Genomic DNA, 25,298 nt, shown 5'->3' on the forward strand with positions numbered 1-25,298 from the left:
AAGATCCCCTCACATCCTTCTAAATTCCAGTGAATACAAGCCCAGTTGACCCATTCTTTCATCATACGTCAGTCCCGCCATCCCGGGAATTAATCTGGTGAACCTACACTGCACTCCCACAATAGCAATAATGTCCTTCCTCAAATTAGGAAACCAAAATTGCACACAATACTCCAGGTGTGGTCTCGCCAGGGCCCTGCACACCTGCAGTAGGACCTCCTCACTCCTAAACTCAAATCTTCTTGCAATGAAGGCCAATGATTGGCTTTCTTCACTGCCCTTATTTGTCTATATTTCTTTAGTTAAGCAACGGCAGTGAAGTTATGTCATTGACATAATGACGGGTAGTGTGCAGAGTTATGATAATGAACAACACCCATTAAATATCTTGCAGCACTAGTTTCCTACAATTGCCAATAACATGGGTGGCTCTACTTTTTGTATGTTATGTCAGCTCTTCATACCTGCAAGTGGCCAGATTCAGCTCTTTCAAAATTTGCTGTAATAATCAAGATGCAAATGATTATAGAGATTTTTAACTTGTAAGAGTCAATCACTATTTGCCAGCCAAAAAGATTGGTTCCAAGCATACATAATGTTACATTCTTCAATGATACGCCATGCCGAGCTCTAGACCAGTGGTAGTAGTGCCCAAAACTCGGGGCACAGCAGGAAAAAGACGGCTTACTTTCTGGGTGGTTACATTTTGCTCAAATCACCAAGTCCCCTTTGTTCTCAGGCAATGTTCTCAGATATGGTTCACCTCTTGTGGAACCATGTCATGATCCTCACTTGCCTACTCTTTTATAAGCTTAGACTGGAAGGCTACTACCTCACTTTTGTCAGGTGCCACGATGTGTGATTGACTCTTAAAACCCTCTGAAGTACCTTGTGTACACTGTGTAAAACAACCATGTAGAAGATGCTGATCAATCTCTCATGTTGTCATACACCTAGATTTTGTAGGAGACACTAGCTTTCAGAGTTAACATGTCAATGAGGTATAAGATGGGTTATCATTATGCCATTTGCAGGGATTAAAATATAAACCACTCAGTGGTATATTCCACAGGAATGACAAACTGATTGTAAAACATGAACCATTGAGCTACTCATGTTTGAGAGTTTTAGGTTAGTGTCCATAGCCTGGGTTAGTCATTATTGGAAATGGTTATTGGTTCACATGGTTTCTTCCTTATCCTCTACTACTTGTGGACCAGGAATCTCCATTTCATCTTGTTTGCTAGAATTCAAATCTGAATTTCATACCATGAAGCAGATTATCCCGAAGCTTAAACCTCCAACTCCTCAAATGCTGCATTCTGCAGCATTTCTTGTTTCACAAGATTGTTTTGGAAAATTTACCTGGATGTGTAAAATCTACAAAATATTGGAGTCTCTGTTTCAACAATCCAATCGTGTGCTTTTGTCAGAGCATATCCATCACCAAAGTGTATTCTCCGATGTTGATGACCCTGGAGAATGAACTTCGTCTCTCAGTGATTTGCCCAGGTTTGTGTGATCAAATAATGGGAGAAACCCATGGGTTACTGCAAAATGAAGCTATCATAACTACTTCCTGCTTCAAGACATTTGCTAGCATTGTGATAAAATGGTTACTGCACGAAACAATGGCATTTATCCCATTGTGCCTTTGCTGTAGAAACAAATGCAGTTAATCCTCTTCCTCAATCTTTGACATAATTGTCCCTTTTTCATATTCAGTACTGCACCTGGATCTGCTTTTGTCACAGTCTGCACAATCCAGATCCTAACCACTCAATGGTTTTCCTTGTGTTTTGTTTTGTATTCATTTTACAACTGCGTCCTCTTGTTCGTAACTCTTCTACTATAGTGGATAGTTTCTATCTATTTACTTTGTCAATGCCATAAAGTGACTTGAAATCTCTGTCAAATCCCTAACCTCAAATTCCTTTGTAGCAAATCTGTGTGTTCTCTGAGGTTTTCATGTCATTCTTAAAGTGCAGTGCATGCAATTATGCATAAACCTCTCGTGGTAACCAAACTTATGTTTATGAAAAGTTTCAACCTCATTTCCTTACTTCTGCACTCTCAGTGGCTTTAAGTAAGCCCCAGTTTCTTTGTGCATTTTTCTGTCCTGTCACCTTCGAGGATTTGTATACATGTACCCCCAAATCCTTTATTTCTTTTGTGCTATTTAGATTTAATGTTTGATGCAAATAATGAGACAAATATTGAGATTGTCTTGCTGCCAGTGTCTGTTGTAGTTTTCTTCTATGTCAATGCATCTTAGATGCCACTTAATGTATTCTGGTGTCTTGCAAATCATGGCATTATTTGCCCATTTCAATGGATTTGTCTTTCTTTTGTAAATGTTATATTTGTTTTTTAGTTAATTAATGTATACACTGGCTTTTGTAAAGATCTGCTTCTGGTAGCTTTGAAATATTAGCTTCCATTGAAGCTTAATACGGCTGCAAGCCCCGTTGGTGCAAGATCTTGAAAACTGGTTGCAGACCAACCTGGAACAAGCAACTTGGCTCGGTGAAAATTTCTTCTATAAAGCTGGGCTTCCAAGGCCAGGTGGCATTCCCAGACAAGATCAAATAACATGCAGCCCTGATTTTAACAGAGGGTGAAATAGGATGGTGATTTGATTCCCAACCTTATTAAAATAGCCAAGGCCCACCTCCGAAGTCCTGCTTGAACTTGGTAACAGTAACACCACCCCAGGTGGTGGGTGAGGATGCTGGATAACTAGCGGATATGAACATAGTAAGTGGCAGGAGGGTAGGGAAGGCCCAAGGCATCTATGTTAGCCAGAGGAAAGTACTCCACATCTTCATGGCCTACAACAGTACTTGCCACTTTTTCTGTACTTGGTGCCTGATAACACCAGCTGAGATGGCATCTCGAGTCAGAAGAGTCACTCGCCTTTTGAAATAATGCTCGGGTAGGGACTGTCATTAGACACCAACTTGTCCATTTCACAAGGGGCCTCATCTGTCTGTGGCATTCTGTGACCTCCAACTTCTGCCTCCCAGTCAAAGCTGAGTGCAGAGCTCACTAAAACAATTGGATATTCCATGTGAGAACTTTCATCTGGTTTTTTACCTTCTGGCCAGCAGCAGGCCTGCTGTTGCCACCATCTGCTGCCCTGTGTGCTGATCTTCTGATTGTGGAGCTTCATCCTGCCAGTGGAAATGTCAACGATTATGACAAAAGTAACTAACAAACATACTAAAAATCATTTGATGACCAGCTCTGCTGCTTTACTAGTATTATACTCTGAGCAACAAAATGATCATGGGTTGTTGCAGTAATCGAAGATCATGTGGACTATTGTGCGTAATACTGATGTCGTACTTTCAAATAATTTCAGCTGCAAGTATAAATGACAGAATCATGACTAATTAATCAGGGAAAGCTGTACAAATGAGCACCACTCATAAAACTTGTCTGATTTTTACCTCAATAGCTGCCAAATTCAAAAGATACGATTCACAAAAACTTAAACAAATGGGCTTATAAAATAGATTTTCTGATGCTGCTTTCTTTTTTCTTGCAACTATCTGTGCTGAATTACTAGTGGATTGCATGCTGCATGCTTTGGGAATATCATGACTTGTTCTTCGTGCAGAAATTATGCTTAACCTTGTTTCTGTTGCAGATAATCTTTGGGGAGTTAGCCTCAGTTCGTTGGAACCGTTTGCACTCAAATTCCTTTATTACAAACTCCTATGTAGCCACTGTGTATAAGGCAATTGGGACATTTTTATTTGGGGCTGCTGCAAGCCAGTCTCTGACCGACATTGCCAAATATTCAATTGGGCGTCTTCGACCTCACTTCATCAATGTTTGCAAGCCCGACTGGGTGAATATCAACTGTGCTGCAGGGTACATAAATGAATTCACCTGCCTGGGTGACCAGCGAATGACCAATGAAGCACGGTAAGTTTGAATTAACTGATGGTCAATTGTTTCTTTATTGACATGTGTACCAGATACATTGAATTTTTCTTGCATACAAATCAGCAAATCTCTCTTTCTTGATCTACCTTTTTCTTGGTAAATTTAAAATAGAAGTTGTACATGAAATGTTTGTCATATGCCGCGGTTTATACTACTGTACATTGCTTCTAATAAAAATACAAATAAAAAACCCCAAAAAAGACCAAATCAGCAAGACTATCCCCGTACATAAGCACAATCGCCCCAGTTAGTGCAGTATGCACAGAGCAGCCTACTGGGTCCATATACAAGAGGTGCCATTTTACAGTCCCATCTGCTGCAGGCCACAAAGGCTCGGTGCAGCCGTATCCTCCATTTTGTTCATCTTGCAAAACATCGTCCCTTTCCACGCTTGGCCCTCTTCAGCCCTCGTTTCCCGGGGGGCCGGGCTTGTGGTGGCCTACCCTTGCTGAGGGCCGGGCCTGCGGTTGGCTCACTGGGTTGAGGCCTAGGCAGCTGTAGGACCTCCAGCGTCCCTGTCCACCATCAAGGCCCAGCCCTGCTTCCCGTCGCTGGTCCGCTTACCGGCCCTTGGTCCGTCTTCCTTCTCTTCAGTGGGAGCAGAGTCCAAGCTCAGCGGCAACCTCTCCGGGCCTGTCCTCATTGCCGCTGCAGCGATCCGCGGCTCACTGGGAGGCGGCCTACTGCCCTGCGGCTCGTCGGATTGCTTGCCAACATCTCTCTGATCTGCCAGCAACCGGGGCCTTGTCCTGGTTTGCTCCGTGCCAGCGGCCAGGCCCGGTCCAGCCCGGCTATCTAGCGCTCCTTCCTGTGCTGGTGCAGCGCTCACTGGGAACAAAGCTTTCATTTGGTGCCTATCAAATCATCTAACATCAAAGAGAAAGCAAATAGTCTACAATTCCCTCATTGTGGTTGGCTCTAAGAGTTGCTCTGAGCCATGGATGTGGAAGGTGCGATGGTTTTGTGGTGAGGAATATTACACATTGTTGGATGTCTTTGTGGCGATTGAATGGTTCTTCCACACAACAATTTTTCTCTTCACATTCACGTTCATCTCTGGCTTGGATCCATTTCTTTGTGCATTAATGTTTCTCATACTTTGGCAACCATTCGGCCAGATGCAGGAAGATTGCTCCCGATGTTGGGGAAGTCCAGGACAAGGGGTCACAGCTTAAGGATAAGGGGGAAATCCTTTAAAACCGAGATGAGAAGAACTTTTTTCACACAGAGAGTGGTGAATCTCTGGAACTCTCTGCCACAGAGGGTAGTCGAGGCCAGTTCATTGGCTATATTTAAGAGGGAGTTAGATGTGGCCCTTGTGGCTAAGGGGATCAGAGGGTATGGAGAGAAGGCAGGTACGGGATACTGAGTTGGATGATCAGCCATGATCATATTGAATGGCGGTGCAGGCTCGAAGGGCTGAATGGCCTACTCCTGCACCTAATTTCTATGTTTCTATGTTTTCTCAGAACATTTTCATCAATTTAATTTTATTTTCTCCCACATGTTTCCAGTAACCTCTTCTCCTTCATATGTCCCACATACCCCTCACCCCCCAACCCATTCTCCTGCCACCCACCTACACCAGAGGCTTGATACCTTAGGAGGTGTTGATTTATTTCAACCTTTTACACCAGGCCTCTGTCTACTCTCAATGAATTAATTCAATTCTAAATTCCATCTCTGCTCCTTCTGTTTTGACTGGTCACAAGCCAGAGATTTGCATGGGTCAGTGAAGATTATTCCAAGGAGGCTTTGAGAATATTCTTAACTATTTTCAAAAAATTGTTTAAAATTCATCGGAAATTTTTATAAAGTTGACAATTTGGAAGTCGGGCCTTTTTGTGACCCAGACTGCCTGTCGGTCGCATGAGGCATTTTACATCTCAGAATGTAATCAATTACAATTTTATAAGGTCACAGTAGAAGACAAGTATCAGAATTTTCCAAACCTTTGTATGAAAAAAGATGAGGATGAAATCCAGTTCCAAACCACATTGGGGTTGAATTTTTTTTTAATGTAAAGAGCAGAAAAGTACATTCTTTTGAATGCTGATTAAAATGTTTTGTTTCCAATCGTTTGTATACATTTTATTCAATGTCACTGCAGGCTCTGGGTGCTATGAGTGAAAGTTGCAACTAAGATTGTGCTTCCATTTATATATTTTATAAATTGTCACTCTTGGCGCGCACACTGCTTTGGCTGACTGAGGCAAGTCTGCAAATTTAGATTCTGTTTTTGTGCTTCACAGTGATTTCCTTCCATTAATTGTGCACTGAGATATCAAATTCATAACATCAACACTGCAAGTTATTTAAGTTGGCTTGCTACTGAGAATAGCACTGGTGTTGGATTTCATGAAAGTGCTAGTGCTAGTTATGTTAGGCAAGTTGAGAATGGTATTCAAAGAGTATTGGTTTATTGTTGGTAATGATTTATTAATGTCATGTGCACCAAGGTACTGTGAATAACTTCATTTTGCATACTTACCAGGCATGATCATACTGCAACATAAGTACAAATGGTAGTGCAAAAGAGAAAAACAAGCAGAGCGCAGAACTTTGTCTTATAGTTAGAACACAGAAAAGAAAAAGTGCATGGGCCACAACAAGTTAGATTGGAAGATCAGGAGTGGATCCTTAGCATACGAGAGGTCAGTTGAAGAGGCTGATAACAGCGGGCAGAAGCTGTTCCTGAATTTGATGTGTGCTTTTCGAGCATTTCTTCTGCAAAACGGGAGAGGTGAGAAGAGAGAATGAGCAGGGGTTAGCAGTCCTGGATAATGTTGGCTGCTTACCTGAGGCAGCGAGACGTGTGGAGTTGATTGGGGAGGCGGTGGTGGCTGGATTGCATGATTGTGAGGAATTGCCACCACAGTTCTCTGCAGTTTCTTGTGGCCTTGAGTAGAGCACCCACTAAACCAAGCTGTGATGTATCCCCATAGGATGCTTTCTATGAGGCATTTGTTGAAATTGGTGAGTCAATGGGAATATGTTGAATTTCCGTTGTCCTCTGAGGCAGTTGAGGCATTTGGTGGTGCCATTGTATCTGTTGTGTGGTAACAAAGTGCTTCCAGACTATTTTCTGTAGATGCAACTTCTCATCTTCACTTCAGTGATTCAGCTTTTCCACAGGCATCATCTCAATGGGAGAAGCCACAGAGCTTTCAATTCATTGGCAAGTAGTCGGTTGCACCATGGCATTGGCAAGTAGTCGGTTGCACCATGGCATTGGCAAACAGTGTTGAGGAGAAAATAAAATTAAAAGAACCAAATAAAATAATTAAGCTATTCAAATGTTCCACCCTGTCAGTCATAATTTCCACAAATTGATTATTCATTCTATCAATATGTTTTCTCACAAGAACCAGAAAGTTAGATAATTGAGACCAGGAGTTATTAGTTATAAGCGTTGGACATACTTACATAGAAACATAGAAAATAGGTGTTGGAGTAGGCCATTCGGCCCTTCGAGCTTGCACCGCCATTCAATAGGATCATGACTGATCATCCAACTCTGTATCCTGTACCTGCCTTCTCTCCATACCCCCTGATCCCTTTACTTAGATTAGATACTTAGATTCTTTTTTTCTGGAACACCGTATATTGCGGGGAGACCTTATAGAAGTCTAGAAAATTATGAGATGCATAGATAGGGTAGACAGAACCTTTTTCCCTGGATAGAATTATCAAATACTAGAAGGCAAAACTTTAAGATTAGAGGGGCAAGGTTTATAAAAATGTGTGGGGCATGTTTTTACCAGAGGGTAATGAGTGCCTGGACTGTGCTGTTGGGAGTGGTGGTTGAGGTAGAAACAACAGAGGCATTCAAGAGGCTTTTCAATAGGTATTTGGAGAGACAGGGAATGAAGGAATATGGGTTTTGTGCAGGCAGTTAACAGTTGGTCTTGGCATCGTGTTTGGCATATACACTGTGGGCTGAACGGCCTATTCCTGTGCTGTACAGTCTATATACTATGTTCTATGACAGGTGAATGCAGGTAAGGGGCAGTTGGGTGGTGGATGTGACAAAGGTTACAGGTGAAAAGGAGACCAAAGGGGTGTCAGGTAAACGGAAAGAAGAGGAGTGAAATGTGAAGTTGCACGGAGGGATAAGGGTGGAAGTGGACAGGGGAGGGGAAAGGGGGGGATGAAGGGAAGTATTTGACATGGGGATGGAGATGAGCATATGGAGGAGGAAAAAAGGAACAGGGTAGCTGGAAGATGGCAGGGAAATGTGTGTGCACAGAGTAGGGAGAAAAGGAGGGGGGGGGGAGTGGGGGGAGTAGTGCTTGAAGTTGAAGAATTCAATGTTCATCTTGTTTGGTCGTAAGCTACTGAAGCAGAATTTGAGGTCCTGTTCCTCAGGTTTTAACTGAACACTTATGCTGAGTCCGCCAGGAAATGGGGTACTGCAAGGCTCGGTGCTGGGACCGCAGCTATTTACAATATACATTAATGAGCTAGATGATGGGATTAAAAGTAACATTAGCTAATTTGCAGATGACACAAAGCTGGGTGGCAGTGTGAATTGTGAAGAGGATGCTATGAGAATGCAGGGTGACTTGGACAGGTTGGGTGAGTGGGCAGATGCATTGCAGATGCAGTTTAATGTGGATAAATGTGAGGTTATCCACTTTGGTGGCAAAAAAAGGAAGGCAGATTATTATCTAAATGGAGTCAAGTTGGGAAAAGGGGAAGTACAATGGGATCTGGGGGTCCTTGTTCATCAGTCAATGAAAGTAAGCATGCAGGTACAGCAGGCAGTGAAGAAAGCAAATGGCATGTTGGCCTTCATAACAAGAGGAGTTGAGTATAGGAGCAAAGAGGTCCTTCTGCAGTTGTACAGGGCCCTAGTGAGACCACACCTAGAGTATTGTGTGCTGTTTTGGTCTCCAAACTTGAGGAAGGACATTCTTGCTATTGAGGGAGTGCAGCGTAGGTTTACAAGGTTAATTCCCGGGATGGCGGGACTGTCATATGTTGATAGATTGGAGCGGCTGGGCTTGTATACTCTGGAATTAAGAAGGATGAGAGGATATCTTATTGAAGTATATAAGATTGTTAAGGGTTTGGACATGCTAGAGGCAGGCAACATGTTCCCGATGTTGGGGGAGACCAGAACCAGTGGCCACAGTTTAAGAATAAGGGGTAAGCCATTTAGAACGGAGATGAGGAAACACTTTTTCACACAGAGATTGGTGAGTCTGTGGAATACTCTGCCTCAGGGTGGTGAAGGCCGGTTCTCTGGATGCTTTCAAGAGAGAGCTAGACAGAGCTCTTAAAGATAGCGGTCAAGGGATATGGGGAGAAGGGATATTGAGGGATCTCCTGGTTGCTAACTATTTTAACTTCCCTTCCCATTCCCATACTGTCCTCCCTCTCTGTCCTTGGCCTCCTTCCTTTTCAGAGTGAGACTACATTCAAAATAGAAGAACTGCATATTCTGCTTGGGTAGTTTACAGCCCAACAGCATGAACATTGATTTCTCCAATTTTAAGTTGTACCCCTCTACCCTCATCCTCATATGAAACCCTATGGTCTCCTTTGCACCTCTTGCCTTTGTCACTTACTCCACCCATCTGCTAATTAAACCTCCCTCATCTGTATCCACCTATCACTCGCTAGGCTTCGCCCCGCTCCCCCTTCTTTCTTTTCCCGCTTTCTCCCCCTTTGTCCATTAGTCTGAAGAAGGATCCTGACCTGAAATGTCCTCTGTCCATTCCCTCAATGATGTTACACAAAATTGCTGGAGGAACTCAGCGGGTGCAGCAGCATCTATGGAGCAAAGGAAATTTCCTTCGCTCCATAGATGCTGCTGCACCCGCTGAGTTCCTCCAGCAATTTTGTGTACCTTCGATATTCCAGCATCTGCAGTCCCCTTTTGAACCCTCAATGATGTTGCCTGATCCACTGAGTTCCTCCAGCACTTTCTGTTTAAGCTAGACCATTGCTTCTGATAGAATCCTTCATGTTAAAAGCTTTGACAGTTGTGTTACTTGATTTATGGGGCTCTATGTTTAAATAACTGGTGACTAATGGTACCTTAATCCCTTAGCCCCCATCTCCTACTTAATGGAATACCCACAACAGACTGCTGAAACCAGTTGCAACACAATGTCTGGCTGTGCCTTTGTATTATCCAGCCAGAGATCTGTGTTTTTTTCAAACACTTGCCAAATCATCCGTGTCCTTTGATGAGTTGATGTGAGTTGCATGCTTATGTTCTGAAGTCAAACACTGAGCAGAGTCAAACCCTCATCAACTGTTGCCAAATAAGAGAATATAGTTTAGAATTTAAATGTCTTTCCAGATCATCTGGGCAATGTATATGATCTGACTGCAGAATCTTTTGCTGCAGATAGACAGTGGTTCAGTGTCCATAATGACCGGTAGACAAAGTGGAACATTGCTGTTAACATTTCAATAACTTAATTATTTTCTTTGGTTTTTTCAATTTTATTTTCTCCTCCACATCGTTGCCAGTGTAATTTATATTAGGTAGCACAATCTCAGTTGTAACTTTCACTCATGGCACCCAGAGCCTCAAATAATATTTAATAAAATGTAATTAAGAGATAGTGGAACAGAAGTATGTATTTCAAATTGTTTCTCTCAGAGGAACACACTACCCTGCTCTTGACAATGTCAAATAAAAATTATTTTGACCCCAAAGTGTTTTGCTACAGGATTTCTATCGTATTCTGGAAGAAGTGTTATTACTTGCACTGACGCCAAAATTCTGATTATTAAATCTTCTGCTGTGGCAGAAGTAGTTCAACTCCCACTTTAAAGAAAGGAAGAGAGACGTTGAAGGTTTTTATATGAACAGGGAAGGTTGCCTGGGATGATGAATCCTCTGGTTCCTGTCACTGGTGTTGACTAGGAACAGCTAAGTTCTGGATTGCTAACACTGGTATTTCTGATACTTATGCATGTTTAGTGTTACTCCAACTCCACCCTGCCCCCTCTCAAACAAATAAGTGCAATTTCTTTCAATCTGTGCATTACTTACCACTGCCAGAGTGCACATTTCTTGAGAAGACTTGATTGATTGGAATAACTAACGATCAAAAGGATTAATTTTGAAGCAATCCTGGACAATTTTTCAAAGATTTTGATACTAAATTCCAGGATGAAATGAGGGGCAATATGGGCTGCACTGTGGTGCAGTTGGTTGAGCTGCTGCCTCACAGCGCCAGAAACCTGGGTTCTATTCTGACCTTGGGTGCTGTCTGTGTGGAGTTTGTATGTTCTCCCTGTGACCATGTGGATTACCTTTGGGTACTCCAGCTTCCTCCCACATCATAAAGACACCAGGTTTGTAGATTAAGACACATCACAGGACACATCACAAGATTTGTAGATTAATGGGCCTTCATAAATTGACCCAATGTGTAGGGAGTGGATGAGAACTAGTTTGAACGGTTGAATGAGAACTAGTTTGAATGGTCGTCATGGACTTGTTGGGTCGAAGGGTCTCTTTCCATGCTTTGTCTTTAAACTGCAGTAGGAAATTGGAAACTTGATAAAGGATGGGATTTTAAGGTTGTCTTAAAGGGACAATAATTAGGGGAGGCATTTTCAGAGCTTAGGGCCTTGGGTACAGAAGACATGTGCAGTTTAGTTTATTGTCACGTGTACCGAGGTGCAGTCACCACTGGTTGTGAAATTAAGTTTAGGTTCGATCAAGCGGGTGTCTTTAGAGCACTGGTGGTATTTTGGAAGATTTTTCAACTGGCTGATTAGAATTTGGAAGGAGCGAAGCCACAGAGGGAATTGAAAATGTGGATTTAAAATCTATTTCGTTATTTAATCGTAGGTTCTCAAGCATGAGGATTCGAATTGTTGATGATTGCGGTTGTGCACGTTTGGGATGACCTCCAGTTAGATAAAAGAGTGGCCAGCCAGGAATGTGCAGGGAATCATCAAGTCTTAGGGTAATAAAGGCAAGGGTGTGGGTTCCAGTCAGATGTTGTGAGAGTGGGCCAGAATACAAAGTTCCTGCCCTTGATACCTTTGTCAGAGATCTAATAAGGTAATAATTGCTGATGAAATCCATGAGCCCCCCTGGAAAGCGCCCATTTCTGGGATTTATTTTAGGAAAGGAGTCAGCAGCATCCTTCCTATCGACGGGAATAGCCCAATATTTGCATAAAATTTAATTCTCAATAATTGTTGTTCTGGATTAATACAGTACTTGTAAGCAGGATCGGATTCAATTTTCATCATTCATGGAAGTAATTTAAACTCCAAAACTAGGATCAGCTGGGCAGTTAAAATTTTCAAAAATTTTAAATTAAAAGAAAATCCCAAACTTGACCCAGATTCTCCACTTTGCGTTTTAATACCAACAGTCATAAACAGAGAAGTGGTCAGGCATATTTCAAGGAAGTTGAATTATTCCTCTTAATTATTGGTGAGGTGTAGGCATTTCATTTTTGTGGCTTTCACTCTGCCTTGGCTGTGTTTCCCGTACTCTGAACTCTCATTTTCTCTGTCTCAGCCACATCTGCTCCCAAGATGAGGCTTTCCATTCGAGATGTCTTCTTTCTTTTGTAAACATTGTTCCCCCCCCCCCCCCCCCCCAACCGGCTGCCATAGATGAATCACCTATGTGCCTCTGTGTCCTATAATTCCGCTCTCCCTCCCCCTCCCCCCCAGATGGAATAAGGATAGAGTTCCCCAGGTCCATACCTCTCACTCTACCAACCTCCACATCCAAACATCATTCTCCTACATTTCCACCACCTTCAACGTAATCCCACCACCAATCACATCTTCCCATCTCCACTCCCTTCTACCTTCTGCAAGGTGCGCTCCCTCTCTAAGGGGTCTGTCCCACTTAACGACTTTTTTGGCGACTGTCGGCATCATTGACTTGCGTATCAGGTCGCCGAAAAAGTCGCGGCATGATGCGGCGGTGAGGCGGGGTGGGAACGTATTGACGTGTCTCCTCAAATGTCGCAACATTTTTTTTTGTCGTCGCTGGATGACGCCGGCAGTCGCCAAAAAAATCGGCAAGTGGGTCAGGCCCTTAATTCCTTGGTTCACTCATCCCTTCCCACCCAAACCACCCCCTCCCCAGGTTAATTCCCCAGCAATCGCAGGAGATGTAACATCTGTCATAGAATCATACAGCATGGAAACAGGCCCTTCAGCCCAACTTGCCCACACCGGCCAACATGCCCCTGCTACACTAGTCCCACCTGCCTGCATTTGGTCCATATCCCTGTAAACCTGTCCTGCCCATGTACCAGTCTAATTGTTTCTTAAACGTTGCAATAGTCCCTGCCTCAAGTACCCCCCCTGGTAGCTAATTCCATACACCCACCACCCTTTGTGTGAAAATGTTACCCCTCAGATTCTTATTAAATGTTTTCCTCTTCACCTTAAACCTATGTCTTCTGATCCTCGATTCATCTGCACTGGGCAAGAGACTCTGTGCATCTACCTGATCTATTCCACTCATGATTTTGTACATCTCTAAGATCACCCATCCTCCTGCGCTCCAAGGAGTGGAGTCTCAGCCTATCAACCTCTCCCTATAGCTCACACCCTCAAGTCCTGGCAATATCCTAGTAAATCTTCTTTGTACCCTTTCCAACTTGCAGCCTCACCAATATAAGTGTAACACGACCTCCCAACTTCCATACTCAATACTCTGACTGATGAGGCCAATGGGCCAAAAACCTTTTTGTCCTGATCCCTCCTCCATCACTATCTTCCAGGAAACCTGCAGTTCTTCCAAGTGAGTCAGAGGTTCACATGCACATCCTCCAACTAATCTACTACATCCAATGTTCCCAATGTGGCCTCCTTTAAAGCGCTTTCTCACAGGGCGACTTGACGCAAGATGTAACCAGAGTGAAGTGGTCGTGGTCTAGCACGATATCACACGATATAACGGGGGGTAGATAAAGAGTTCCCACGGTACTCGGCATTTCTGTTATTTGTGCGAGTGACTTGTCCGTCTCCCGAGCTTTCCCGTTAAATCTTGAATGAACATTGTGAACTGTGAAGTGTCACGTGGCACAAATGATGTCACTTTTTTTTAGACAAGCATTACAAGTGAAAATTGCCTGCCCTCATGCATAATTTATTTTATGGCTCTCGTTCCCTTCACATACAGAGAAAGTTATATGGCATCGCTAAAATCAATATGCATTCCGAGTATTAAATATAATCGTTTATACTCAATGTTAAACGATTACAGATCATAGAAGTGTAGTGAGTCCAGCGCGACTGTAAACGGCATGGGAAAAGCCGGTTTGTGCCAAGTGTATCTGAGTGAGCCGCATACTGAAATCTCGAATTCACGAGTTCAGAATTTATAAACAAAGTACTTAGAGAATCATAGGAACAGAAAATAGGTCACATAATTTATATAATAAGTAACCACCATTCCAAAATCAAATAGTATCGAATCAAATGAGTTCAAAAGAGATGGACATAGCTTGAAAATAAAGATGTTCACCGAGGGCGGCCCGCAGAGGTGACAGCGGAACCTCCGGTCGGTCCTCGAAGAAAGGGGAACTAAATCCCCATTCATAAAAGAGAAGGTAATTGCGCGGGAGGGTTAATAATTGACAATCTGCTGCTGCCTGCCCGCTGAGTTAAAAAGTTCCCACGGTAGACTCACTATATACAGTGTATCGTGAGTCGTGCGTGGGAACTTTTTAACTCAGCGGGCAGGCAGCAGCAGATTGTCGCTCCCTTCAGTTTCACCCCACCTACACCCCTCTGCTTCCCGGCCATGTGTGTGACCCCTTCCCTCCCCTCTTCAGCTCCCTGCCCATTGCACCGGCGCGGGGGCTTTGCACTGTCTTCACGTCGGCGATGCCAGCAGGTCAGTGCCAGTCACTGGAGACGTCAGGACCAACGGGACACCGACCCCCAGGCCCACTGCAAGCACGGAGATCCCAGAGACCCACAGCCAGCAGCAGCCCAGCCCCGTTCCAACTCCAGAGGACCACACTCCCTGTAGGGCCAGAAGCTGATGGTGTGCAAGGTACGTCTTGTTCTTGGGGTTGCGGATGAGGGGGCGCAGCTCGGGCTGTGACGTCTCCGGCCACCCCCCTGTACAGGAGCTGAGACTGGGAACTGTGGGGTTGTTTGCAGTTGCAGAGGGAGGGGGCAAGGGCGGTACAGTTCCCGGTCTCAGCTCCAGTCCAGGGGGGTGGCCGGAGACGTTAGGACCAACGGGACACCGACTGCAAGCACGGAGATCCCAGAGACTCACAGCCAGCAGCAACTCTAGCCCAGCCCCGCTCCAACTCCAGAGGAACCCGGGTTGCGGATGAGGGGGCGCAGCTCGGGCTGTGGGCGAACTGCCACTTGTCGCTGTGGCGGCCCATCGGGGAGCGGGTTCCTGTTGGTCCTGACGTCTCCGGCCACCCCCCTGGACAGGAGCTGAGAGACGTCAGGACCACCAGAAGCCGCTCCCCGATGGGTCGCTACGGCGACAAGTGGCAGTTCGCCCACAGCCCGAGCTGCGCCCCCTCATCGGGGCACCGACCCCCAGGCCCGCTGCAAGCATGGAGATCCCAGATCAGCAACTCCAGCCCAGCCCCGCTCCAACTACAGAGGAACACGCTCCCCGTATGGGCAGAAGCTGATGGTGTGCAAGGTACGTCTTGTTGGGGTTGCGCAGCTCGGGCTGTGGGCGAACTGCCACTTGTCGCCGTAGCAGCCCATCGGGGAGCGGATTCCTCTGGAGTTGGAGGGACAGGGAGACACAGCGGCTTTTGAGAATGGTGGGCAATCACTTCCAAAGTTCTGCCCACACAGTCAGTACACCTCTCCTACACTTGTCTCCCGCACTAAGATCATCTTACAGAGAATCATCCCAGCCTAACAGCATGTTCATTCCAGATTACTCACCTTCTGTCCCCTCTGTCCAGCTTCCGGGTTCACCGTTCGCAGGAGTTCCCACGGTACACGCAAGAGTTATTACGGATATCGCACTGGCCACTACGTGCATATAAAGTTGTAATGCTCAACCACAAGTGTACAAGTCACTCTTGGAGAAATTCAAACTTGCTTGAATTTTCTCCCGAGTCAACAAGTTACACGATTACCTGCCGTTAGCGCCACGGTGGTCCACGGTGGTCCACGAATGCCGTACGGTTATCGTACGAGGTTCCCACGATGTTCAACTCTGGTTACCTCTTGCGTCAAGTCGCCCCGTGAGAAAGGCCTATTAGATTAACGAGACCAGGAGACTGACCGTTTCAGAGAACACGTACGTTCTGTCTAGCGAGGCCTGCTGGATCTTCCCGTTTAGTTTAGTTCAGAAATGAAGAGCGGAAACAAGCCCTTCGGCCCACCGGGTCCGTGCCGGCCAGCGATCCCTGTATATTAACACTATCCTACACACACTCGCGATAATTTTACATTTACCGAGCCAATTTACCTACATACCTGTACGCCTTTGGAGTGTGGAAGGAAACCGAAGATCTCGTAGAAAATCCACGAGGTCTCAGGGCTAACCATTTTAACTCCCCTCCCCATTTTCATACTCTCCTTTCTGCCCTGGGTTTCCTTCTTTCTGAAGCTTCTGAAGCTTCTGAATTTGTATTCGGCAGGGCAGTCCTCTGCATATCGCCAACTTCAATGCAAGAATGAGTCCACACTCAAACTGTAGGAACAGCATCTCGTTTGGGTAGTGCATCCTAACATAGTTCAAGTTCAAGTTCATCCTAACATAGAAGAATAGGTGCAGGAGTAGGCCTTTTGGCCCTTCAATATGATCATGTCTGATCATCTAAAATCAGTACCCCATTCCAGCCTTTCCCCCCATATCCCTTGATTCCTTTAGCCTTAAGAGCTAAATCTAACTCTCTCTTGAAAACATCCAGCGAATTGGCCTCCACTGCCTTCTGTGGCAGAGAATTCCACAAATTCACAACTCTCTGGGTGAAGAAATGTTTCCTCATCTCAGTCCCAAATGGCCTACCCCTTATTCTGCTACCCTGACCCCTGTTTCTGGATTCCACCGACATCGGGAACATTTTTCCTGTATCTAGCCTGTCCAATCCATTAAAAATGTTTTATGTTTCTTTAAGATATCCTCTCATCCTTCTAAATTCCAGTGAATACAAGCCCAGTCGACGCATTCTTTCATCATATGTCAATCCTGCCATCCTGGAAATTAACCTGTTGAACGTATGCTGCACTCCCTCAATAGCAATAATGTTCCTCCTCAGATTCGGAGACCAAAATTACACACATTGCTAAAAGTATGAATATTGAATTCTCCAAATTTAGGTAACTAACGTAAAATGCACCTCCCCTCCTTACCCTCCCCACTTTTCACACCGCGGACCCCCCTTTCTACCCCATGTGACACCTGGACGAGGATGTTGCCAGGACTAGAGAGTCTGATCCAGGCACGTGCCATGAGTAATTACTCAGGGTAGGCAGTCAGTCGGCTTTAAAAAATCTTAAACCACGCATGCGCAGCTTGTTCTCTCCATAAGCTGTCAGTCGACTTTTATAAAGTCTTCAAAAGCCAAATCTCTTAATAAAGTACCGTATTTCCTGGCAATGAAAATGCACCCCCATTTTGTGTTGCTAAATTTTGAACGAAGGCTGGTGGGACATAGAATTTCTCACGCTCAAAAATATAAAAATAATGAAAGCAATTTGCCCAAGGCTTCCAAATCTCCTTCATTCTGAATTACTGAATGGGTGGGGGGTGGAGGGTGACGGCAGGTGGAGAGATGGTGGGAAAAACGGGAGCATACCAGGACAAATTGAATCAGTTGTGATCTTATTGAATGATAATACTTGTTCAAGGGACCAATTAGGGGGAGAGTTCCTTTCACAGTATGTGGGGAGTCTGGTCAGGGGTACAATTGCGGGGAGGGCAGGAGCATTGAGAAGGGGGAGGTTGGGGATCATGCCAGTAACTCACTCACTCACCGCAACCACGGCGCTCCGGGCGCAGGGCCACCGCATTGTGGCCGGGGAGGGAAGTAGCTCGGGTGGCTGCAAGCGGCTGCTGGGACCGGACAGCGGACGCCACCTCAGCGCCTTCTGCCGGCCTGCTCACCTCTGGCAGTGCTCTCCGTCTGAACATCTCTCACCTGCCGCTCGACGGCTTCGCTCATGTCAGCCACTTCCCGCAAATCCTTAAATTCGGACAGCCGAGTAACCTCAATTGGTCCCTTGTTCGCACTGTCGGAATTTAAGGATTTGCGGGAAGCGGCTGACAATAGTGAGGCCGGCGAGCGGCAGGAAAGAGGTTTGCAGATGGAGAGCACTGCCAGAGGTAATCGGGGGTCGGCAGAAGGACCTGAGGCAGCGGCCAGTTCTGCTGTCCAGTCCCGGCGGCCGCTCGCAGCCACCCGAGCTACTTCTCCCCCCGGCCACAATGCGGTGGCTCCGCGCCCGGAGCGATGTGGCAAGACAGTTGCTGTCATGATCCCTGACCCCCTCCTTCTCCCCTCCCCAGCAGCGCTGTCCTTTTACAGCCGCTTCCCATCAGCTGCCAGCAATGAGGGATAGATTTGGCTATCCCTCAGTACAACAACATCATTCTTGATGTTGCTGTACTGAGGGATAGCCAAGTCTATCTTTCTTGCCTAACAAATTTCCAACTTCGGCTTCCAAAACACATGTAAATTTTCGTGCCTTATTTTTGGGTAAAAAATAGCGTCTTCATTGCCGGGAAATACGGTATTTAAAAACATATAGCACCAAGAAATCTACTTAGCACATCATTTGTACATGAACTCCATTCTTCTCTCTTTGTTCCTTAAGATATTCTTAAGATAATGGAAATCCATGTTTGAAAAACCCGCCAAGAAACTTGCGCTGAGAGTAGGTTGCTGCGCATGCGCAGTACTGCAAAGGTAGAATTTCAGCTGCCTTCAGTCCTCTTGAAATTGACGGCTTGAAGCATCGTCGACGGCACGTGGGCTGCACAGACCTTCCCGTGTTACATGTACTGCCGATGAAAGGCACGGATAATTATGCCTACCTTAGAGATCGATCTCTTAGGTAGGCATTATTCTCTCATGTCTTTACAATTTATATTTAATAATTACCATTTTATAATTTTAGTCAGGGTAGGCAGTGCCTACCTTGCCTACCCTGACGGCACGTGCCTGGTGTGAGCTACAGGGAGAGGTTGAGTAGGGTAGGTCTCTATTCCATGAAGCACAGGAGGATGAGGGGAGATCTTATAGAGGTATATAAAATCATGAGAGGGGTAGATACGCAGAGTCTTTTGCCCAGAGTAGGGGAATTGAGGACATAGGTTCAAGGTGAAGGAGAAAAGATTTAATAGGAATCCGATGGGTAACTTTTTCATACAATGGGTAGTGGGTGAATGGAACAAGCTGCCAGAGGAGATAGTTGAGGCTGGGACTATCCCATCAACATGTCGTGAGTAGTCGCCCAAAGAGTCGTACCTTCTTCTGGTCGCTGGTGGATTTTCAACGTTGAACATTTTCGGCAACCTGCTGCGACTATGACGGGTGCCGGCAAGTCACCGAAAAAATCGTGAAAGTGGGACAGGCCCTTTAAGTAACAATTAGACAGGTACATGGATAGGACAGGTTTGGAAGAATATAGAGCAAGCGCAGGCAAGTGGGACTAGTGTAGCTACAACATTGTTGGCCGATGTGGGCAAGTTGGGCCGAAGGGCCTCTATGACGTATCCATTTCTCCTCTCCCCCTCCCATCCACTTATATTCCTTACAATTCTCACCTCTTCTATCTTTATCTCACACCTTTTCTCTTTTCATCGCTAGCCTTTGTCCAACCATCTGCCTATCAAATATATCCTTCACTTGTATACACCTATCACATGCCAGACTTTGTCCTGTTCCCACTTCTCATCCAGCTTTCTCACCCCCTCTCCCCACCACAATCAGTCTGAAGAAGGGTCCTAACCCAAAATGTCACCTATCCATGTTCTCCAGAACTGCTTCCTGACCCGCTGAGTTATGCCCCTGTCCCACTTAGGAAGCCTGAACGGAAACCTCTGGAGACTTTGCGCCCCACCCAAGGTTTCCGTGCGGTTCCCGGAGGTTGCAGGTGGTTGCCGGAGGTTGCAGGTGGTTGCCGGAGGTTGCAGGTAGGGAGACTGACAAAAACCTCCGGGAACCGCACGGAAACCTTAGGTGGGGCACAAAGTCTCTAGAGGTTTCCGTTCAGGTTTCCTAAGTGGGACAGGGGCATAACTCGAGCACACTGTGTTTTTTTTTGTAGACCAGCAATTGCAGATCCTTGCGTTAAAGTTGGTTGTGTTCCTGTTGCTCAGAAAGCCTGGCAGTTCAAGGGAAGCAAGAATAATTTTGGCAATGATTCTTGTGGACCTGTAGGAGCAGCAGTTGTTCTGACCAGCAACCCCCTTCCTTATAGAAACAAGGAACCACAAATGCTGGTTTATACAAAGTGCTGGAGTAACTCAGCAGGTCAGGCATCATCTTTGGAGAACGTGGATAAGTGATGTTTTGGGCCTGGACCCTTCTGACCAACAGTCTCATTCCCTGCCTGCCACTGAGCCCTCCCTACCTGTGAATCCTAACAATCAGATCCCTTGAAATCGGAGCCCTCGGAATCAGTTCCTCATATTCTTATTAACACCAATACAAGCTTCCTCCCTCCACCTGCATTTGCCACCTCTTCCAGAATATTCTCATCCAAAAGGGTACCTTGCCTTTCAATCATATTGGCCTTCAGTTGGTGAATTTGTTGGGGAAAAGGATACATTGGGGATCTAAAATTTAAGGGGATTTGAACTAATCAATATGATGACAAATGTACCAGTCATAATGTACTATCAGATATTTATAGTGCTTTAGATTAACAATCATTGAGACTATTTGGAAATCACTGACAAAATGGCTGTTGGCGAACACATTGGGCAGCTGAACAGAGTTTTTGATTTGGGTGGCAGAAGTGTTCAAAATAATTGAGTCGTACTCATTGGAGAGGAACTGCTGAAATTGCAGCTGTTAATCCAGTTCCCTGCATCTTCCCTGGGGAAGGACAATGGAGGACCCGGCGTGGGCGGATCGCCACGAGGGAGGGGGAGGGGGGAAGAACAATGGTAGACCTGGCGGGGGGGGGGGATACTTGTAACTTTGTAAACGCCCTTTATGTGGCAATATTTCATTTGCATGTGCAATGTGACGAATAAAACTGATTGTTGTTGTTGATGTTGAACTATTGCATACATTGGGTATGCAATCAAAGAATTTCACTGTGGCTTGTGACATGTGACAATAAAGTATTCATCCATCCATTCATTCATTCATTCATTCATTCCCTACCTTCTGTTTGTTTGGATGCGGAAATGCTTCTTCACTGACCTGCAGCCTGGAGTGGGCAGCAGGGAGTGGATTGCAACTGGCCGGTGTGCAGGTTATATCTTCACAAATCTGTGACAACCAGGGCTTTGCCGACTATGAAGCTAGGAAGCTTTCCTCATAGTATCATAGAACAGAACAACTGTAGAACAAGCCCTTTGGTCCACAATGCATGATACCAATACCATCTTTTATCTACCTGTACATAATCCATATCTCTCTATAGCCTGCATATCCCTGTGCTTATCCAAAGGTTTCTTAAATGCCACTAATGTAACTGCTTCGACCACCACCACTGACAGTGCATTCCAACCACTCATCACCATCTGTGTAAAAATTAAACTTCCCCACACATCTCATTTAAATTTGCCACTTTCAACTTAAACTCATGCCCTCTAGATTTGATTTTTACAACCCAGAAAAAAGTGCCTATCCTTTCTATGCCTCTCATAATTGTATATACATGTATATGCAACCTCTGGCGTTCCAGAGAAAAAAATTCTAACCATATAACCATATAACAATTACAGCACGGAAACAGGCCATCTCGGCCCTACAAGTCCGTGCCGAACAACTTTTTTCCCTTAGTCCCATCTGCCTGCACTCATACCATAACCCTCATTCCCATCTCATCCATATGCCTATCCAATTTATTTTTAAATGCGACCAACGAACCTGCCACCACCACTTCCACTGGAAGCTCATTCCACACCGCTACCACTCTCTGAGTAAAGAGGTTCCCCCTCATGTTACCCCTAAACTTCTGTCCCTTAATTCTGAAGTCATGTCCTCTTGTTTGAATCTTCCCTATTCTCAAAGGGAAAAGCTGGTCCACATCAACTCTGTCTATCCCTCTCATCATTTTAAAGACCTCTATCAAGTCCCCCCTTAACCTTCTGCGCTCCAGAGAATAAAGACCTAACTTATTCAACCTTTCTCTGTAACTTAGTTGTTGAAACCCAGGCAACATTCTAGTAAATCTCCTCTGTACTCTCTCTATTTTGTTGTCATCCTTCCTATAATTGGGCGACCAAAATTGTACACCATACTCCAGATTTGGTCTCACCAATGCCTTGAACAATTTTAAAACATTACACCCCAGCTTCTATACTCAATGCTCTGATTTATAAAGGCTAGCATACCACAAGCTTTCTTTACCACCCTATCTATATGAGATTCCACCTTCAAGGAACTATGCACGGTTATTCCCAGATCCCTCTGTTCAACTGTATTCTTCAATTCTCTACCATTTACCATGTACGTCCTATTTTGATTTGTCCTGGACAACCTGGACAACCTTTCCCCACAGCTAATGCCCCCTAATCCAGGCATCATTCTAGTAAACCTCCTCTGCACCCTTTCTATAGCCTCCACATCCTTCCTGTAATGGGGCAACTGAACTGCACACCATACTCCAAATGCAGCCTAACCAAAGTCCAACAAAGCTGCATCATGACTTCCTGACTCTTATACTCAATGCCCTGAACAGTGTGGAAATGGGCCCTTTGGCCCAACATGCCCACACCGGCCAACATGTCCCATTAACACTCATCCCACTTTCCTGAGTTTGGCCCATATCCCTACTCTGACAGCTTGTTCCATACACCCACCACCCTTTGTGTGAGAAGGTTATTTTGCAGATTCCTATAAAATCTTATCTCCTTCCCTTTATACCTATGGCCTCTGGTTATTGATTCCCCCCATACAATAGATTCTGTGCCTCCACCCAATCTACTGCTCCTATGATTTTATACACCTCTATAAGATCACCCGTCATCTTCTACGCTCCGGGAAATAGAGACCCAGCCTGCTTAACCTCTCCCTATAGCTCAGACCCTCAAGTCCTGGCAACATCCATGCATTCTTGCATTCCAAACCTTCTCTTAACCATTTCCAACTTCACAACATATTTCCTATAACATGGTGCCCACAACTGAACACAACACTCTAAATGCAGCCTCACCAATGTCGTATGTAACTGCAACATGACCTCCCAACTTCTATGCTCAATAGAAACAAAATGTTGGAGTAACTCAGCAGTACAGGCAACATCTCCAGAGAGAAAGAATGGATTTCTGAAAAAGGGTCTCGACCCAAAACGTCGCACATTCCTTCTCTCCAGAGATGCTGCCTGTCCCGCTGAGTTACTCCAGCATTTTGTGTCTATCTTCGGTTTAAACCAGCATCTGCAGTTCCATCCTACTCTAACCTCATTAGTCAGTATTGTGTATAATATGCCAAAAGCCTTTTTGACCACCCCATGTACCTGTGATGCCACCTTCAAGGAACTATGTACCTGCTCTCCTTGATCCCATTGCTATACATTTCCTAAAGCCCTGTGATGTGTGGGTCCTGCCCATGTTAGACTTTCTAAAATCCATCACCTCACATTTCTCTGTATTAAATTATATCAGCCATTCCTCAGCCTATCTGGCCAACTGATCAAGATTCTGCTACAATTATTGACAGCCATCTTCATTTCCACAATACCACCCACTTTGTATCATCTGCAAACTTGCTAATCTTGCCATGTATGTTCTCATTCCAAATCATTGATATAACCCTGAGGCACACCACTAGTCACAGGCCTCCAGTACAAGAAGCAACCTTCCACCATCACCCTCTGCTTCCTTCCATGAAGCCAATTTTCTATCCATTCAGCTATCACTCCATAGATCCCATGCAATCTAACCTTCCAGAGCAGCCTACTGAGTGGAACCTTGTTGAATGCCACTTTCAGGGATTATGGACATGGACTCCAAGATCCCTCTGCACATCAATGCTGTTGAGTGTCTTGCAATTAACTCTATACTTTCCTCTTACATTTGACTTCCCAAAGTGACCTTACACTTGCTCGTAATACACTTCATCTACCGTTACCCTGCCCATTTCTGTAGCTGATCTGTATCCTGCTGGATACTTTAACAGCCTCCCTCACAGTCCGCAACCCCAGCAATCTTGACGTCAACAGACTCAACTATTCAGATAAATTCAGAAACTACAGAAAGTAAATAAACAATAGTTAATTTTAAATCGTTTTGAATTTTGATTATTTTTATTTGATTTAGTTGTTGAAATGATTAACTCTATGCTGTATTTCCAAATTTGTAGTCTTGCAATCTAGACTGGAGTCATTGGGGCCTGGATCTTTTGCCTATTCTGATTGGTTGTCAGCTGTGGAGAAAACTGATGGAAATGGTTTTCCAAGTCTATTTGCATGTCCTGAACTTCCCAGCACGTGTGGAAATACGGGACTTGTGGTTGACATGACTTAGCCCATAGTCTCTAGTGAAAGCAAAATGGTGTTTTCATATCAATCAACTTCTGATACCCAGTTTAAATTGATGTTTAAAACTTAGAAGTGGTCTGAAAAAACTTTTAAATGCTCTTGATATTTTAAAGTGTAATTTAATAACTGGTTTTGCAAAGTGAATGGATTTTGCAGACGACACAACAGTGATTGGGCTGATCACCAACGGTGATGAAACAAAATACAGGGCGGAGGTGCAGAACCTGGCGGACTGGTGCACACGTAACAACTTGTCACTAAACACCTCCAAGACCAAGGAGCTGATTATTATTTGGGGACCTGGGGTGGAGGGTATTGCACCGAGGTGTTCCCTGCAACCTGTTTCTCTCGCGGTTCACAGACTCGCCAGCCGCCTGCCACTTTTGCAGGCTGGAAGAGTGTGTACCACGTGTACATGGAGTGCATGAGGCTGCAGCCACTGTTTGAATATCTAAAGGGGCTGCTCCTTGCCTTCTGGCTGCATTTTTCACCCACCATCCTCATCTTTGGACACCCTGTGCGTAGGGGAGAGGGTAGGGCTGAAGATGTCCTGGTTGGGTTGCTCCTGGGCCTGGCCAAGCTGGCCATCCGCGAATCACGGCGCCAGACAGTGGAGGGCTCTACCCGAGCCAGCTGCCTGCCCCTTTTCCGGGGTTACGTCCGTGCCCGGGTGGGATTAGAAAGGGAATACGCCCTGTCTACGGGCACCCTGAGGGAGTTCCGGGACTGCT

At 45.2% G+C, this 25,298-nt stretch overlaps 1 protein-coding gene across 3 annotated transcripts in view; it reads left to right on the forward strand.

Annotated features, from left to right (window-relative positions):
- Positions 1-25,298, forward strand: part of plpp1 (phospholipid phosphatase 1) — a 107,573-nt gene that overhangs the window by 51,854 nt on the left and 30,421 nt on the right. For all 3 annotated transcript variants that reach the window (XM_033030582.1, XM_033030591.1, XM_033030601.1), the window contains exon 3: positions 3,653-3,933. In XM_033030582.1, coding sequence (XP_032886473.1) covers positions 3,653-3,933 — 281 coding nt within the window. The remainder of the gene's footprint in view (positions 1-3,652; positions 3,934-25,298) is intronic.

Source organism: Amblyraja radiata, chromosome 1, assembly GCF_010909765.2.
Source record: "Amblyraja radiata isolate CabotCenter1 chromosome 1, sAmbRad1.1.pri, whole genome shotgun sequence".
Classification (NCBI taxonomy): Eukaryota; Metazoa; Chordata; class Chondrichthyes; order Rajiformes; family Rajidae; genus Amblyraja; species Amblyraja radiata.